Below are 20,327 nucleotides of genomic sequence, written 5' to 3'. Positions count from 1 at the left end.
GTCAAATGAATTTGCAGCTACTGAGAAAACGAAGTCGCCTGTCTTTATTGTTTAAAAATTATAACTCATTTTCAACCGTTGGGGTGTGCTATACCCCACATCGTGCCTCTCTTTTTTCCTCTCACACATCTCATTTATAATGACGCCATGGCTAAATTACGCAAATTTTTCTACTTCAAACCTGCGTCAGCGTGTATTCCATCATTCTTGGCATACCAACATTAAACCAGCAACGTTTCAGTTCAAAGCTATAAATTATAAAGGGTGAGCAGATTGGAGATACTTTGCCAGATTGGATACTACTGCTAAACTAAATACGTAATTTTTTACAGTATTCATTGACATTTCATCATGGAAAGATCTACGCCTCAAATATGTTTACAAATCGTGCATTTGTAGAACGAAAATCGATCCTCTGCGAAAAGTGTGCATCGCCCACTCAGGTCAACTTATGGTGTTCGACAATGAGGGCCATTTTTGGCCTAATGGCTACGTCAATAAACAAAATTGGCGTATTTGGGCTCAAAAGTAAACCGCAGCCATTCAAGAACAGCCATTACATCTACTAATAACAAACGTTTGGTGCAATCTACGGGCTGGAGGAATCATCGTCCCACATTTCTTCAAAGACGAGGCTTGCGCCAATGTAACCCTGCATGGCGAACGCTATCGCGCCATGATTAACGGATAAACGACTTTTTGAAGCCGCAAATTGAAGCCCGTAAACTCCACAACATTTGGTGCCAACAAGACGGCGCTAATTGCCATAAAACCCTTGGAACAATGGATTTACTGCGTCGTCATTTCGGTGAGCAGTTTCTGGTCTCGGGCCAGCGGATTGGCCGCCAAGATCGTGTGATATCACATCTTGGAGCTCTTATTTGTGGTGGCATATAAAGTCTAAATGTTTTGTGGATAATCCAACTTCGATTGAGGCATTGGAAGCCAACATTCAGCCAACTAAAGTTATTCACGAGATACCGACCGAAGTCCTCCAGCGAGCTCATCAAAATTGATGTGTACGGATGACCGAATTACGACACAGTTGCGGGTAACATTAGAAATGGATTATCTTTACAAAATAAATTTCATGAATGGTTCTACACAAAAATAATAACAATTGCCAAATCAATTTGAATTTTCGTTGTTTTATTTCTATTTAAAATTCGATACCTCTAAATTGATGCCCCTTTAGTAGATAAGTATACCTACACAGATCGAAAGAGAGAGTGAGCGAGAGAGAGAGAGAGGGCGGAGGAGTGTTTCCTCCATGGTCTTGGGTTTCTCGAAGCTGCCTGGTGAACGTTTATTTAGGGTTTTAGAAAGATTTAAAAGGTTAAGATTTAAAAGCTTCCGGCCATCACTTTCGCGCCCCAACGTAGAGTTTTATGCTTAGAATCAGAATTGGACAAGGAGTTAAATTCTATGATGACAATCGATGCATTCACCTCAGCTAAAGCGATAAAAGCTCAATTCGGAAGAACTCAATACATTTTTTTTATATTGTTTTACTACCTTCCTGGTAATTCTTTCAATATAAAGTATTCTAATGAAGTTTTGGAAATTATTCTTACCTAAAACAAAAAAAAATCCCATGTTTTTATTTGATTTACGGGACAGAGCTATAACCAAAAAATTTATTTTTTTATAATAAATGAATTATATTAATAAAAAAAATAATATTGTAATTATATTGCAGATGTTTACATTTACACCTTTACTTATCACATTTTACTTGTCTCAATTTACTTATTCTTTAAAACCATCTGTTATACACTCTACCGAGCATGGGAAGGCATGTAAAGGATTTGGGAAATTTCTTGTGGGTAGAGGATTGCACACATTTTTACCCCCCGATTCGGATTTTCTCATGGCGGTCCTTGATATATAACGTGACGCAAAACTAAACATCAAATTTTGTTTGTGAATAACTTTTTTACTAAATAAAAAAAATTATTTTGAGTGATGGAAATCTTTATTTTGATCTTTATGGCATGCATTGCTTGTCTAATTGCCTATCTGGGTATCAAAATATCAGCCAGTAAGGATACATCATTGACAATAAATGATAGATTTTTACAGGAAAAAAGTCTTACTTTTCTAATTTGAAGCTGCTTAAGTCTAAATTATTACCTCGCAACCAAAAGTTAAAGATAACAAAACTTTGATCCGCCCCGTGCTTACCTATGGTTGCGAACTATGAACGCTAAGAACTACTGACATTAATCAGTTAATGGTATTTGAAAAAAAAAAAAATATTGCGAAAAATATATGGACCTGTTAGATGGCGAGGCGGTACCTATCAAATTAGATATAATGATGAGCTCGAACGATTAGGAAAAAACGAAACTGTGATAAGATTTATAAAATTTCAGAGGATAAGATGGCTCGGACACGTGCTTAGAATGTCTAAGGAGAAAACAACTCAAAAGGCAGTTGAATTTACGCCCTGTTGAAGGCCGAAGAAGATTACGCCCCAGAAAGAGATGAATCGAAGACGTGGAAGTTGGCCTGTAAAAACTAAACGGGCAGCGGTGGAAGGAGGTAGCCTTAGATAGAGACAGATGGCGCAAGGTTGGGAATGAAGGAATGGTTCACCGAGTACAGTGATGCTAAGAAGAAGAAGATTGCTTGTCTTTTTCTATGCTGCAACTGTCCAGTTCTCAAATGATAGACCTAAGATGCAGAATTTATACATCTTAGTTAGTTTTTCGCCACCTTGTACAGTATTATCTTGAAAATGTGGACAATTAGAAACCGGATAATGTTGAATAAAACCATCTTAATCGCATAATACAATTGAACTCCCGAATTTGAGAGTATTAATGGAACTTATTTTTATAAAATCTCATTTTAAGACCATTTTTCGCTTATATTAAAAAAAAAAATAATTTATCTTTCTCCAATATTTGTTTCATTTTTCTTCTTCGTAATTCTCTCCTTCTTAGAGTGTCAAATTCTTGGTGTGAAGATTTTTAGAGGGAATCAGCTGATGGGCTGACGTCACTTGGGTCACGAATCGGTTTGTTTACGAGAAAACTAAGATTGTGTTACTGATAAACCACACAATGTACTTCATTGCTGTCTGAACAACGACTGATTGGACGAGTGCAGATCGTGCAGAATTCGGATGACGAATCTCCCAAGTGGCGTAGCAGCCAATGTTCATCTCACTTTTTTTTCACCATAGCTAAATAGCAAACCTGGTAATCTATCATCGTTGCTCTATTCGTCTTGTTAAATCCTCTCGCCAATAAAATTTATATCATCATTAAATCACTAAAAATTATTAGTTAGTGGTTAAACGTAGAGTTGGCCACAGGCAGATCGGCCGAAGTTATTCTAATCGTTCACAAAACCCTGTCAAGTGCAGTGGAGTCCAGTAAGCAGGCTGTTTACCTGTGTGGTACCAGAGGGAAAGAGGTGCTAGATGATGGAATTTAAAGGCTATATGAGGAGGACTCACAGACTGCCTTCACATCCCGAACATGTATTCAGTATGTCTGTGTCAATTCTGCATAATAGGAATTTAACCAGCCACAATATCCAGAATGTAAATGTAAAACGGGTATCACGAGGCAGCTGAGGGAGCTGAGGCTCTTCGTCTGCAATTGGTGTTGATTGGACTACGGTAACGACATTTTGGGTAACGACATTTGGGCAGCGAGAGTTCATGAAGGTGACTCTCAGTGAATGTCGTAGATATTCAGACTTTACACTAAGAGGTCCATTGGTTGCAGCGCACATCGTATCTGACATTGACGATATTGATGTTAGAACCAAAAAAGCCAAGGCAGCCTTTGAAGGCCTCTAAAAAAAGATTTGGTTTTCCAAACAGCTGACTACGCGCACGAAGCTATGAACTTTTAACTCGAATGTTAATTCCGTCCTACTGTGTCGATGTGAAACGTGATTGGTGTCTGTATCTGCAACGCGAAAGTTGCAAACATTTGTGAACCGATGTCTTAGAACCATCCTCCGTATCTGGTGGCGCGACAACTGCATTTCAAATGAACAACTCCTTCGGACAAACAAAAACCTATAAACATTGAAATACGGCAGCGTAAATGGAAATGGATTAACAACACACTGCGTAAGGCAGCGACCGACATAAGTAGAATAACGCTGGATCTAGATGACGTCGCCTTAATGAGGAGTTTTTAGAAATTGATGAATCCCTCTCATGAACTCAAACCAAAAGGCGAGAAGTAGTTCCTAATATCACGTATCTAGCCCAAGCGATGAAGCGACGTTTGGAGTGTTTGGGAGAAAAATTCTGCGTAAGATTTTTGGAACTTTGCACGTTGGCAACGATGAATATCGCAGGCGATGGAACGATGAAGCTGTATGAGCTTTATGACGACATAGACATAGCGCAGCGAATAAAGATCCAGCGGCTACGTTGACTGGGTCATGCCGTCCGAATGGATACAAACGCTCCAGCTTTGAAAGTATTCGATGCGGTACCAGCTGGTAGTAGCAGAGGAAGAGGAAGCCCTCCTCTGCGTTGGAAAGATCAGGTGGAGAGGGACTTGGCTTCACTTGGTGTGTCCCATTGGCGCCGGTTCGCACGAGAAAGAAACGACTGGCGCGCTTTGTTGAACTCGGCCAAAATCGCGTAAGCGGTTATCGCCCAATTAAGAAAAAGAAGAACCCAAGACACCCTAAGACTCGCTAATGAATGGCTGGCACTTTCCTAACAGTAGGTAACGGGATCAGCTATATATTTTTTTAGAAAAAAGTTCAGTGTAGCTCCAACCAAGGCCGAATATTCACATAAAATGAGCTGCGAAGACTTGTCATCGCAAAGTCCTCTATCTCAGTAGGCAAACCCATCCTGTGCAAAACCTAAGTAGGCGACAAAGGCCGATTTGCAACCTACAAAATAAAATGTACAATCGACCAAATATTCACAATACGCCACCTCTTGGGAAAGGGCCAAGAAAGTAGAAACCATACACACCATATTTTTGTCGGCTTTCAAAAGCTGCATTCGACAGCACGAAAGTAATGCCGCGATGTCTGAATTTGGTATGCCCGCAGAATTAATATGGCTATGCAAGATGACGTTGCTCAATACCGGTAGCGCCGTCAGAGTTAGTAAAGACTTCTCGGAGCCGTTTGATGCCAAACGAAGTTTCAGACAGGGTGACTCGCGGTCATGTGACTTCTTTAACCTGATACTGGAAAAGATCTTGCGAGCTGCAGAACTTAATCGCTCAGGCACAATTTTTTATAAGAGCGTACAATTGTTGGCGTATGCCGATTGACATCATCCGCTCTGTTAGTTCTGCCTCTTCCAAACTGAATAAGTAAGCATACTCGCAGCCAAATACAGCGTAAGAAGACACTGGTTTCCTATTTCTCTTTTCTGCGTTGCGAAAATCTTATCTTACATTTAATAAAATTGAAAGCTTAAACGAAAATAATAAAATTCGAAGATACTAAAATTTCACAAAAATTGCTTAGCATACAAGATTGTTCCGACACGTTTTTCGTACGGCATACAGTGAAAAACAGGTGTCACCAGAATGAAGAAAATTATTTTATGTTGGTCTTAAGATTCGCATCAATCAAAACGGTTGATTTCATTTAATAAAATATTTAAAAAATAATACTTTGTCTTTTAATCACACGGTTTGAGGTGGTTGTGACTTGACAATTGTAGTCAACAAGATATATACCATATAATAACAGATATAGCTGCAAGCGGAAATTATGCAGGCAATATCGCCGAAGGAATCCGCTGATCATCTCTTTTGGGTAACTTGCACAAGCTAAGATACTTATGATTTAAAGGTGAATTTCTTGTTTATGAAGAACAAGAGTGGAAACAACCAAACCAAGGCGTATCTATACAAGGTGGTATAATTAGAATAACTGATTAATTTGCCCTGCCACACATTTTTGACAGAAGTGCCAACTCGCCCAAAGCGAATGGGTCTGTTGGTGAACGAGGACAAAACAAAGTACCTCCTGTCATCAAACAAACAGTCTTCGCGCTCTCCCATCGGCATTCACGTCACTGTTGACAGTTATGATTTCGAGCTTATAAGAGACTTCTTTTAACTAGGAACCAGCATTAACACCGATAACAATGTCAGCCTTGAAATCCCACGGAGAATACAGGGTTTGATTGAAAAGTAATGAGCCTTCCCGCGCGGAGCGTCTGCCAAGCAATCAACCGAACCGGCTGGTGGGGGAAAATGATCGTTGGACCTTCCCCTTCCACTAGAAACCGGTCCCAGTTCCGCGAAGCTGTTTGAGCAATGTTACTCGATCAAATTTTGCGTAAAGCTAAACAAAACGAGTACGGAAACCATTGGGCTACTGAAGGAGGCTTACGGGGACCAATCTCTGTCCAGTGTCCAGGTAAAACGGTGGCACAAGTCGTTCAAGGAAGGTCGGGAGGACGTCGAAGACGAACAAAGATCTAGGTGGTCTTCGACGACGCAAACAGACGAATATGTAAACCTCTGCACCTCTGCATTGGCCAAGATGGGGGTTCCGGTGCTTCCCCACCCTCCCTACAGCCCAGACCTGTCCCCTCCGGACTTCTTCTTGTTCTCGCGCCTGAAAAGAAAGCTGAAGGGGAGGCGTTTTGACTCCATCGAGGCGATCCAAAAAACTGTGACAGCCGAATTGAACGCGATTCCGGCGGATGAGTTTAAAAAATGTTTCCTGCAGTGGAGGGACCGCTACCAGCGGTGTATTGACGGTCAAGGGTCCTATTTTGAAGAATATTAGTTGTATAAGACAAAAGGTTTAATTAAACTGCTTAGAAAAAATAAGGCTCATTACTTTTCACTCAAACTCTGTATCTCTTGCCAGCAGGTGCTACTTTGGACTAAGTAGGCAATTGAGTAGTAAAGTCCTCTCTCCACGAACAAAACTCAAAACTCTAGAAGACTCTCATTATGACCATCCTAACGTATGTCGCAGAAGCGTGGATGATGATAACATCCGATGAAGCGACGCTTGGAGTGTTTAAGAGAAAGATGTTGCGGTAGATTTTTGGTCCCTTGCACGTTGGTATCGTAGGCGATGGAACAATGAGGTTTTTGAACTATCCTTTTTGAAAGATCCAACGACCTCGTTGGCTGGCTCATGTCGTCCGAATGGATGCGAACGCTCCGGGTCGGAAAGTATACGATGCGTTATCAGCTGGTGGTAGCAGAGGAAGAGGAATGCCAAAGGAGGCGTTGGAAAGATCAGGTGAAGAAGAACTTGGCTTCACTTGGTGTATCCAACTGGCGCCGGTAAGCACGAGGAAGAAACGACTGACGCGCTTTGTTAAACTCGGCAATCGAGTATGCGGTTATCGCGCCAATCGAGAAGAGAAAAGAAGTAACCTACAAAATAACCAGATTCGTTTATTTCGTTTAATATAAGTCTAACGATTAATGACAGTTTGCGGAGTGTCCGCATTAGCGAGTATATACTGTAGTCGCATTTATAACTTTTCCCACTTTACTCAAGCATGTTTTGAGTTCTTTTTGAAATATTTCATTAATTGCTGACATGTTTTTTTACAAAAAAAAAAAAAACGAAAAAAATATTTCGAAAAATTGTTGCAAATAATTCTTAAAATACACGATTTTTGTAGGGTATAACTACCACTGCCATTGCGTGCAATTTAAGCTAATGGATTCCATGGGAGCATTAATGTATTTGTATACTACTGACCTTCGGCTTGCACCTACGTACATTGTATACATATAGTCGCTTGCTTGTGAGTGACGCTTGCATTAGCCAACGCCGGGATCAGTCGCTCAATCAGCTCCTTGCTGTACGCATCGAACGTCTGTTGTGATTTACCTATACATACAAGTACGCTCGTGTAATATGGCTGCATTAAGTAAATTCTTCGAGCCACCATTCAATTGTCTACCATGCGCAGATTTGTTATTGCACAGAGGTCAAACATGCAAGCAAATGTTGTGGTGGAATTGTTATCGCTGCTCTTTGGGGAGCTTGAGATATTTTCTACCATTGGCTGTTGTAAGTGGGAAACGCGATTGTGTGAATGAAATGAAATCGAATGAATAATGTAAAATGATGTTACTTTTGAATTATTGTTTACAGTCGCCGCTGGTGCTCAGGCCGAAGAGTTTAAATCGACAAATGCTCCTAAATATTCTGCGCCACTACTTGGAATCTTCATTGTGGAGTGCTTTGGCTTGTGCCTTAACTTTTTCCGGCATATGTTTGTTTAGGTTAGTAAATGTATTTTTTTTTATATACTTACATATAAATTTACTAATTTCATAAAAATTTTATTTATTTAATTTCTTTTTTAGTTTTTACTAATTTTTTTAAATTTTATTTAAAATTTTTTTTTTAATTTTCTATCTATGAAGTTCATAAACATTTTATTTATTTAATTTTTTTTTAATTTTTACTAATTTTTTTAAATTTTATTTAAATCATTTTTTTTTTAATTTTTACTACATATTTTTTTCAACTTTGTTTTTTATTTTAATTGAAATTGTAAGAAAAATCTATGAAAGTCATAGAAATTTTATTGATAAAAATTTTTTTTTAATTTTTACTAATTTTTTTAAATTTTATTTAAATCTTTTTTTTTAATTCTTACTAACTTTTTCAAACTTTATTATTTATTTAAATTCAAATTGTATGAAAACATCTATGAAATTCTTAGAAATTGTATTGCTTATTATTGTGTATTACAATAAATTTTTTTTTTAATTCTTACTAATTTTTTTAAATTTTATTTAAATCTTTTTTTTAATTATTACTAATTTTTTAAAACTTTATTATTTATTTTAATTCAAATTGTATGAAAAAATCTATGAAATTCATAGAAATTTTATTGACTAAAATTTTTTTTTTAATTTTTACTAATTTTTTCAAACTTTATTATTTATTTAAATTCAAATTGTATGAAGGAATCTATGAAATTCATTAAAATTTTATTGATTTAATTTTTTTTTTTAATTCTTACTAATTTTTTCAAACTTTAATTAAATTTTTTTTTTAATGTTTACTAATTTTTTTATTTAAATTCAAATTGTATGAAGGAATCTATGAAATTCATAAAAAAATTTATTGATTTAAATTTTTTTTAAATTTCTATCAATTTTTTCAAACTTTTTTTAATTTTTTTTTGAATTCTTACTAATTTTTTCAAACTTTAATAAAATTTTTTTTAATTTTTACAAATTTTTTCAAACTTCAATATTTATTTAAATTCAAATTGTATGAAGGAATATATAAAATTCATAAAAATTTTATTGATTTAAATTTTTTTTAACTCTTACTAATTTTTTCAAACTTTAATTAAATTTTTTTTATTTTAATTTTTACTAATTTTTTTCACACTGTACTATTTAACTAAATTCAAATTATATAAAGGAATCTACGAAATTTATAAAAATTTTATTTATTTAATTTTTTTTTTAATTTTTACTAATTTTTTCAAACTTGAATTACATTTTTTTAGTTTTTACTGATTTTTTCAAACTTTAATTTTTTTTTTTAATTTTTACTACAATAATTTTTTTCAAACTACTATTTAACTAAATTCAAATTGTATAAAGAAATCTACGAAATTCATAAAAATTTTATTTATTTAATTTTGTTTTTTAATTTTTACTAATTTTTTCAAACTTGAATTACATTTTTTTTAGTTTTTACTGATTTTTTCAAACTTTAACTAATTTTTTTTTTTTAACTTTTACTAATTTTTTCAAACTGTATTATTTATTTTAATAATTGTATAAAGGAATCTAAAAAATTCATAAAAATTTTATTGATTTACATTTTTTTTTAATTCTTACTAATATAATTTTGTCAAACTTTAATTAAATTTTTTTTTTTACTTTTGCTAGTTTTGTCAAACTTCATCATTTATTAAAATTCAAATTGGATGAAGGAATCTATGAAATTCATAGAAATTTTATTGATTTACATTTTTTTAATTCTTACTAATTTTTTCAAACTCTAATTATATATTTTTTTTAATTTTTACTAATTTTTTCAAACTTTATTATTTATTTAAATTCAAATGGTATAAAGGAATCTACTCGGAAGATATTACTTGTACACAGCCACATGCCTGCCAACATATTTAGCATTTCAGCTGAGCTGGTTCTTTCCGATACGCACCGTACGCCTCTTTAGCACTGCTACAACGCAAGCGGTAAGACTTTTAGAGAAATACGAGTATATAAAAAATATCAGTAAATAGTCACAAGAACTCATTAGTAGTACTGCATTATTTGTTTATAATCGTAATAGAACTCTTGGCGGCGGAGTAGACTCAGTTCGGTTAATTGAGTGTAATAACAGTGAAATAAGTCTAGGTACATATGTAGCACATGGGCTGAAAAGTCCCGAGCCTAACAAAGAAAACACTTCTTTTTTTGTGTGCAAAATTAGCTGTATTCATCGACGTAGTTTCCATCAAGAACAACGCAATCACGCCAGCGCCGCTCTAACATTTCAATGCCACTTTTGTAGAAAGATTTATCACCTACCCCAAAATAGGCCTCAGTTTAAGCGATAATCTCTTCATTCGAGCATTTTTCTTAGGTCTGCGAACAGCCAGTAGTCGGTGGGAGCCAAATCTGGCGAATACGGTGGGTGTGGGAGCAATTCAAAGTTCAATTCATGTAATTTTGCTATTGTTTTGATTGACTTGTGATGAAACGAAATTTTTTTCTTTGCCATATTCGGAAGTTTCTTTGCAATTTCGGTCTTCAATAACGCTATATAATATTCGCTGTTGTTGGTATTTCCCTTTTCAAGATAGTCGATTAATATTACATCACGCACTTACCACAATATTAGCCATCCGAGAGCGAGGCCTTTCCAGCCGATTGTTGTGCTTTCGGGCGCTTTGGATGAGGCTCACCAGTTGCTGACGACCACTCAGATGACGATCGTTTTGATTCCGAAGTGAAGTGGTGGATCCATCTTTCATTCATTGTTAAATATCGACGCAAAAATTCCGGCTTAACGTTGAAACATAGCCAAACACTGCTCAGAATCATCAACGCTTTCTCGTTTTTGGTCAACAGTGAGCAAACGGGGCCCCCATTTTGAACGGAGCTTTCTCATAATCAAATGCTCGTGCAAATGCTTGTGCTTAACTCCCAAACCAAAAACACCGAAATATTCCACCAAAATTTCTATGAAGAAAAACCTTTCACAACTGTATTGACAGATGATTGCCAATTTTGAAGGTAATCTGCCATATGTGTACGGGTAGATTTATTTTGTGGATTTATTGGTAATTAATGCATATGTGAACGTACTTTAAGTTGTGTCAGTTTAGTCCATCTGCAGCCTCTTTCAGCCTGCCAAGCTCGCTTGTGGGTGGTAGTTACCCATTTGCTAACCGTGGCTTTGATGGCCGCAGAAGGGAGTGGTAAAACGGGCTCTGGGTCAAAGAAGTTGGCCTCAGAGCCCATCTTAGCTAAGGAGTCAGAGGTCTCGTTACCCGCGATACTCACGTGTCCCGGGACCCATGTTAGCATCAGGCTATTATGTCTACCGACATAGTTCAGCCGGGATTTACAGGACTTAACTACCCCTGATGTGGTTTGGGGGCTGCCTCTCCATCGCTTTTCCACAACAAAGTTCATCGCTTCTTGAACTGCATACACTTCCGCTTGAAACACAGATGCATGCATTCCAAGAGCAAAGTGCAGTTTTGTTCCGTTGTATTCCACGTAGACCTCAGAGCTGGAGCCATGCTCGGTCCTGGAGCCATCCGTAAAAATGCGAAAACAGTGTTTGCAGGGCTAATTTTCTGAGTCTTCCCACAACTGAGCCTCTGGTAGCACTACACTGTATCGCTTTTCAAGTACGACTCTTGATGGCATGGAGTCAAGGGGCACGGAGAGAATCGTTGGATCGACGTCCATGCCTTCTCTGTGTTCCAATGCCGTACCAGTTCCCATTGTGTTTCAGCCTGCAGATGGCCTTCAAGGCCTCTCCTTGGATGAAAGCATCAAGTGGTGGTAAACCAGTCAGAGCATCTAATGCCGGACCTGAAGTAGTCGGAAAAGCTCCGGTGCAACAGATGGTCACAGTGCGTTGTAGTCTCGATAAGGTCCTCCTGACTCCCACGAGAGAGAGTCTACTCATCCAGACCACTGATGCATAGATGATAATAGATCTTATCATAGCCGTGTAGATCCATAGGACCTTGCTAGGAGAAAGACTGCATGTTTTCCCAAAGACACCTTTGCACTGCCAGGAAGCTGTCAGTGCTTTGGATGTCTTTGTTTCAACGTGTGATTTCCATAGGAGCTTACTATAGAGGACTACTCCAAGATATTTTATTTCCCTGGATAGCTGTGTTGTGACTCCTTTTAGCTTAGGCAGAACGAGTCCATCAAACTTCCTCCTTCTGGTGAAGAGGACAATACCAGTATTGGCGGGATTTGCCGATAGCCCATTCGCACAGCACCAAGTGTCAATCCGATCCAGAGTTTTCTGCACTTTCCTCCAGATGTTCATAAGCGAAGGGCCTGTTACCAAGCAAGCAACATCGTCCGCATATGCTTGTGCGTAGTCTCCCGAATCGTTTAAGGTGGAGAGCAGAGGATCGATTACCATGCACCAGAGCAATGGAGACAGCACACCGCCTTGGGGGCAGCCTCTATTAACTCCGGATGACACTAGCAGATCTTCCTCTGCTCGCACCGAAACGATTCTTTGGGCCAGCATCGAACGAATCCAATTTACTAGCACCAATATATTTCCACTTACTATGAACTCTGGTGAATTTCATTTCAATAATAAATCCACCAAATAATCGATTGAAATCAGGTTTATTTTTGTTCTTCATTTAAACAATATCGGTATTAGATTTAAACTCTTGAAACAATTTTTAATTTTATTATTAAATATTACCTTTATTTGTTTACAGGTACTGGAGACTTTGTTACGCGATCGTAAAAGCTTTATCACCCGCTCGCTGCCAATGCAAACACTAATATTTATGCTCTCGAGCGCTGTCATATTGCACACGAAGCGGCATAAGGAGTTCAATGGATTTTGGTTTATTCAGCCCATTACAACTGGCACAAAACAAAAGAAGTCCGAAAACTACGAAGATCTGAAAGAGGCGAGATCCTGTATACATGAAGGCAAAACTTGCTTTCGATTTATTTTGGAAGGCATGAGGACATATTTACTGTATGGCATACCATTAGATTTGTTGAGTATTATGACTAAAGGCAAAGCACCGCGAAGTTTGAAGGAACTCAAAATGTTACGCTTCAAAATGACCACTTTTTTTCTGTCCTACATATCCATATATAGGGTAATTTAATGATTTGTTATCTTGATAGGTACTTGAATGAATAATGAAATTTTTTTTTATTATTTCTAGCTATCAAGCTGTATTCTGACTCGCTACTCAAATTCCAATTATGGTACACCACAACATTTGCTATCAGCCGGTTTAGGCGGCCTTTCGTATATCTTCTTGGACAAGCTTACATTCAGCGTACTAGCCCTGGTGATAGCAATTCAAGCAGCTTGGCAATCCTGCTGTAATCAGCATTTAAAACACGTTGAAAGTGGGCCATTTTTATTACTCAAAAGAATTCCCTTTGCAAAGCTGATGATTCAATTCAATATTGCCTATTTGGCGCACTGTTATGTCTTCAACCACGATTCTATGTCCAATTTAGCGAAGGGATTTTTTCGCGGCATAACAGATAATAGGTGAGCAAAATGATTTTAATGACTGATTTCATCCAAAGTATAGCATTGGAAAATATTAGTTTGGGGAAAAAGAAATGCGTTATTTTCTCGGCAGATGGCTGTAGTGATCGATATTTCGTTAAGTATCGATCAAGCAGTTTCAAGTTAATGCTCCGTCATAGTGACATTTCACACTGAAAAAATTCGTTTGCTGTTTTTTGTTTGCCCCGTTCAGTTGTGAGTTACAGGGTGTTACAATGCATGTCAGCAACATTTTACAGTTTTCTTTAATAAAGGCGAAAATGCAAGCCAGACCGCTAAAATTGTGAATGGGGTTTATGGTGCCGAACTGTAAGGGGGCGTCCATAAATTACGTGAGGTGTTTTTTTTCAATTTTCTGTACCTCCCTCCCCCCCTGATGAGATGTCGTAAGATTTTATTCAACCCCCTCCCCCATCCACCAATCTCACGTGGGATTTTTTAAAATGTGGGTTTCTTACAATATGTAAACGCGTTAGATTGTTATTGTAAAAAGAAAAAAAATGCTTCGTGCTTTTATTTACGACTAGTTAAGACTAGTAATCAATATTGCTGAGAGTTATAAATGTAATAAAAATTTTACAATACGAGTAGAAGACATAAATCATAACTACTGCGATGAAAAAAAAAGAGGTTGTCTGTAAAGTCGGTTTACTGACGATAGTTTAACGTGATAACGTCATAAGAAAATACTAATTGAATGGTTGCATTTTCCAAAAGAAAATTTTAATTTTATTTGTTTGATAGCTATTTTGTATGGATATAGAGAATGAGTTAACATTAACATAACATAATATACTTTAACATAACATAACATAACATAACATAACATAACATAACATAACATAACATAACATAACATAACATAACATAACATAACATAACATAACATAACATAACATAACATAACATAACATAACATAACATAACATAACATAACATAACATAACATAACATAACATAACATAACATAACATAACATAACATAACATAACATAACATAACATAACATAACATAACATAACATAACATAACATAACATAACATAACATAACATAACATAACATAACATAACATAACATAACATAACATAACATAACATAACATAACATAACATAACATAACATAACATAACATAACATAACATAACATAACATAACATAACATAACATAACATAACATAACATAACATAACATAACATAACATAACATAACATAACATAACATAACATAACATAACATAACATAACATAACATAACATAACATAACATAACATAACATAACATAACATAACATAACATAACATAACATAACATAACATAACATAACATAACATAACATAACATAACATAACATAACATAACATAACATAACATAACATAACATAACATAACATAACATAACATAACATAACATAACATAACATAACATAACATAACATAACATAACATAACATAACATAACATAACATAACATAACATAACATAACATAACATAACATCACATCACATAACATAACATAACATAACATGTTCAAGCAAGGTAACGACGCATGAGCAAGATAACGACGCATTTTTTGGTGCGTGCAACTGGCTACATAGAATTATAAGACGTTATCACGTCAAAAAATAATAATAACATTAAAACAACAGGTATTATTAACAAACTTGGTTTTATTTTAAATTCTTCAAGTAAATCAAATTAATAATAATCAATAAGGAAGGCATATGCAAATACAAATAAGTGAATTTATATATGTACATATGCGCATATACATACACATATACGCTCACTTAAGTAGGAGAGAGCAAGATGTTGAACGTTGCCGTTCGTTTGCTTTGTTTGCTTTGTCGTTCGTTCCACGCTTTCGCTTGCACTTCATTCAAGGTAACGACAAATGAGCAAGGTAACACTAATGAGCGAGGTAACGACACATTTTTTCGTGCGTGCAGCCTGTTAAATCGAATTATAAGACGTTATCAATAATATCTACTCTAATTCCTGCTCCTTCAACTTCGTTCTGATCTAGCCACTCTAAGCCGTTGACGCTTGCGCACAGTAACTCATTAGCTCGTCTTGCGTGAGGGTCGCACTTTGCAGTACATACGCGCTTGCTTAGCTGGTGCAATGTGAGCTGCTCGCCTGTGCTCTGCAGCTCTTGTGATAGATGCGAAGTAAATACCGCATGTACTGCAGCATATTTTCTCTAAATCATCACGTATACTTGGGCAATAGAGATCATAAGGCGTGCTGATAAAGGCATTCAGCGGTTGAATCGGTAGGCGTATTAGAAATGGAGCAAATGACTTTCCGTCATGTTCTTTAAAGTCCGGAATTATCAAACGTCAATCAACCTAAGTGATAGGGTATGGAAGTGGCAGAAAACGGTCGTGAAGAATCATATGCAGATCACTCCGGCGTGGGCTGCAGCAGTTCTGATCATCGCATTTCACAACCTAAAAAAAAATTAAAAACAATTTCCCTTTGTAAATCTTAATAAAAATTTGTTGACATTCGCGCTCGTTAAAAAACTAAAAAAACAAAAAACAAAATAGGCACGCAGAGTAAATATTGGCTCTCTCTAAACAAAGAAGGTTGGAACCTGTCCGTGTGTCGCTGCCACTCAGCTCGTACGCTCTTGTTCATCGAGTCGCGCGTTCGGCTGATAGTGGCGCGAAAACAAACGCCGGGCTACACTGTACCGTAAATTCAGATTAAATTGAGCTATTTGGTATAAAACAAATATGGTGGTTTGACAGCAGTAATGTATAACGTCGAAGTATGAATGAAATTATTTTCTTTCGAACGAATTAGTGAATGATCTTAATCATACTACGATTACGCTTAAGATTAAATCTTAAGCATGTACTATCTGGATAATGGACCAAAATAGTATAATTTTTTTTTGTTTCAATCAGAAAAAAATTGCGTGATATTTGCCGAGACCGCCCCCTCTCTCCAACGTAAGATTAGATGAGATTTGACTCGACCCGAGAAATAGTCGAAGTTAACCGTCATGTTTGTAGTCGTAGCATCGTCCTGTCATAAAACAGTTTTAAACCATTCATGCAAAGTTGCATAAGAAGCATTTTGTTGTGATGCCACACCAATTAACACCAAACAAAATTGATGGACCGAATTTCCCTCTGCGAAGCCTTGACCAAACAGATTGAAATCGACCCATTTCTTAAACGGATGGTGACTGGGGATGAGGAATGAGTCACATACGACAATATTGTGCGAAAATGATCGTAGTCAAAGCGTGATGAAGCAGCTCTAACGGTGGACAAACCAGGACTAATGACAAGGAAGATTCTATGGTTTATTTGGTGGAACTTGAAAGGAATCATTTATTATGAGTTGCTTCCGTATGGCCAAACACTAAATTTAGATCTCTGCTGAATTCATATCTGCCTACTATCAACAACTGGAACGTTTGAACTTGGCGATTGACCAGAAACGGCCCGATTAGTCAATAGAAGAGGTTTTGTAATCCATTTGAACAACTCAAGGCCGCACACGCCTATAGTAACTCGCTAAAAACTCCGTGAACTTGGTTGGAAAGTGTTAATGCATCCGCCATATAATCCGGACTTGGCCTTAGCGATTGCCACCTTTTTCGCTCATTGTAAAACTTTCTGAGTGAGAAAAAATTGGTGTCAAGAGAAGATTGTGAAAATCGATTACTAGAGTTTTTCGCCAATAAGGACCAAGACTTCTATGAGGGAGGCATTATTAAGCTACCTTTAAAATGGCAACAAATTATACAAGAAAATGGGGCATATTTCACTTAAATCGAACCGACCGAAACATTTTAAATAAAGTTTTGAACTTTACGCAAAAATAATTCATTTCTTTTTCCCCAAACTAATATTTGAATTACATTTAATTTAATTAAAAGACTTTTTTTATTCAATTTAATTAAAACAATCTTTTTTTATTTAATTGAATTAAAAGAATTTTTTTATTTAATTTAATTTAACAAATTTTTTTAAACTCTTTTTTCAGGTTTGAACGCATTTACCAATTTATAATGAGTTTATTAGTTGAACACGGAAAAGTGAGGTTATGATTTTGAGCGTTTGATTTTTGATGATTTTTTTAAACGATATTTGATGATTTTTTTGAATGATTTTTTAAGTGTTTTCATCAAAGTGAATTTTACTGAACAAAATCGCACCTTACTGCGAATATATGTGAAATATATGTCACCAAATTTTGTTTCATATATTGTAAAAAGTTGTATGCGAGTATATGCATTTGATTTACTCGAAACAAATAACTTGCGACATTATTGCAATCATTTTATATCATAATTCATTAAAAATACATTTATAAATATATTTTTTTTATTATTATGTAATTCTGATTTGGTTTTATATATTTACCGCAATAATGCGTGAATAGTCAACAAACTTTCTTTATTCAAAAACCAGTCTATTTTACTCTAGTACTTAAAAATTTAAAATGTTTGATTTTTATTTCAATTTATAAACTAATCTTTTTCGATTGAACATCGTAATGCGACTTCGCTTTGCCATTGCGCATGAAATTTTTATTCACAAATTATTATCTGCCCTTAATTCTACTTTGATTTTTCATAAAGGGTCAGGATAAAGCGCATTGGCAAGTACAGTGATTTATTTAATGAAACTTAGTGGAGATGTTAGGGAGTGGTTCAGGACCAACCTTTATAACTCCCAATACTCCGGAAATAGGTTTGCAATTTTTTGAAGTGAAAACTTCTTTAGAATCGTTGGGAGTGATTTGAGACTCGATGAAACGAAAAAGCGACACTACGAAGCGTTATATGTTGATATACGTATATGTGTGTGGCTGCGTACTGCTGAGCCACGCTAGTATAGTGAGTATTGTAGTATGTATACTACACTGCCAATTACTTGCTTTGGTGTTTAGTTCAAGCGTCATACGTATGTATGTTTAGATGTATGCTAGTACGTATGTGTGCGCGCCTGCGTATTACGGAGCCACGGTGAGCGAGAAGGCATTATGTATACCTATACTACACTACCTAATACTTGCTTAGACCAAGCGTCCTACGAATGTTTGTGTGTATGTTAGTACGTCTGTGTAATATACGCGTTACGACGCTCATAATAGCAACCGCGTGTGCTGTATTGCGTCCGTATTTTTATATTCGTAAATATTTTCATTTTTAAATATTTACCGCAATTGCAGACGGTGTTGCAATATACCACAATCAAAATGACGGTGCTCGTATTGTAACTCCACAGATAGATCTGAATGCACAGCAACTAGAATCACTGTCTGTTCAGCTCTCTAAAGTGAGAGAAATATGTGCATGCGAAACCAGATTGAGCAATGGAAAAACAGTTTTAATTGTGGCAATTTATATTTCACCGAATCAATCAATAAATAGCATCACGGAATTCATTCACGAAAATTTAATAAAGTATACACCAGAAGTATCGCGGATACTTAGAAAAGATTACGATAAAGTTCCAATGATTTTAAGTGGCGATTTTAACGTAAATTTTGCATTAGACACAGCGGTTCCTTTAATTGACTTTCTCAATACAACATTCAATTTAAAAATGTGTAACAATCGCACTGAACGGACAACACGATCAAAAACAACAATTGACGCGGTATTTCAAAGATATGTTGACAACATTGAAACCAAAGCATTTGTATCATATTTTATCTATCATAAGCCACTCGTATCATTTGTTGAAATTGAAAACATTGAGGATGAATAATAATAAAATGAAGAAAATAAAATATGAACTTTATAGCAATATTATAATAAACCTATAATTATCCCGCCCCTAATGCTGCTTTCGTCTCATTCTCTCTCAGTTTGTTTTACGGAAGGTTTCACTTCTATCCCGTCTAACCGTTAGACTGGTATTTTTTTTTTTTTGTACTTCACTTGAATTCACAAGATATACAGTCACACGCGTGTTTTTACTTATTTTTATACTTAAATTCGAAATATTTCTATTGAAATTAAATGCAAATGCATGTATTAATATCACTTTTCAATTTTAAACGAGAATAACAACCAATGATTTGACAACAGTGTAGTGTTGCCGGATGCCTGCAAAGGAAAACAAAAATTGAACAAAAAAGAAATACATATTTCAGTTCAGTGTTGATGATTGTTATTGTGCGTACTTACAACACACACGCACATGACGCTTTTATTTTTGATTTAATGGTTTTAATGCGGAAAGGAGTTCTACACAAAAATACTGTGGATGGCGTAGCCAGAGTTGGGCTGATGAAGGTTATTCTTTTCAAGCGCGATCGCTGGCCGCTCACACGAAGGCCAAAAAATCTACAAAGACCCCTTTTTAAAGCTTATCAAAGCCATACAATACACTTATAAACCGTGATTTTTGATTTTTAATTACTTTACTATGTTTTTGTGATACCTTTTGTATCATTCTTTTCAAGTTTCGAATATTTGTATGTTGGCCATCTGCTCAAAAGGCGAGTTACGCTAAAATCATGAGTAAGGTCCACATAACAGCCTTTTTATGCATCTCTGGTGCTTTAAGGACCAACCCAAACAAAGCGCTGGAAGTGGTAATCAGTTTGGCTCAACTAAATCTTTGAT

The 20,327-nt window shown here is 36.0% G+C and overlaps 1 protein-coding gene across 1 annotated transcript; it reads left to right on the top strand.

The window, feature by feature from the left end:
- Positions 1–7,600: 7,600 nt before the first annotated feature.
- LOC129240703 (uncharacterized) lies at positions 7,601–18,014 on the top strand. Its single transcript, XM_054876660.1, has 6 exons — positions 7,601–8,001; positions 8,086–8,216; positions 10,039–10,162; positions 12,902–13,297; positions 13,367–13,704; positions 17,732–18,014. Exons 1-6 carry the CDS (start codon positions 7,846–7,848, stop codon positions 17,793–17,795), a joined length of 1,209 nt encoding a protein of 402 aa, XP_054732635.1. The 5' UTR covers positions 7,601–7,845; the 3' UTR covers positions 17,796–18,014.
- Positions 18,015–20,327: the final 2,313 nt, after the last annotated feature.

Source organism: Anastrepha obliqua, chromosome 1 (assembly GCF_027943255.1).
Source record: "Anastrepha obliqua isolate idAnaObli1 chromosome 1, idAnaObli1_1.0, whole genome shotgun sequence".
Taxonomy (NCBI): Eukaryota; Metazoa; Arthropoda; class Insecta; order Diptera; family Tephritidae; genus Anastrepha; species Anastrepha obliqua.
Note: the sequence above shows the minus strand (reverse complement) of the source record. Positions and strands in the feature narration are given on the sequence as shown.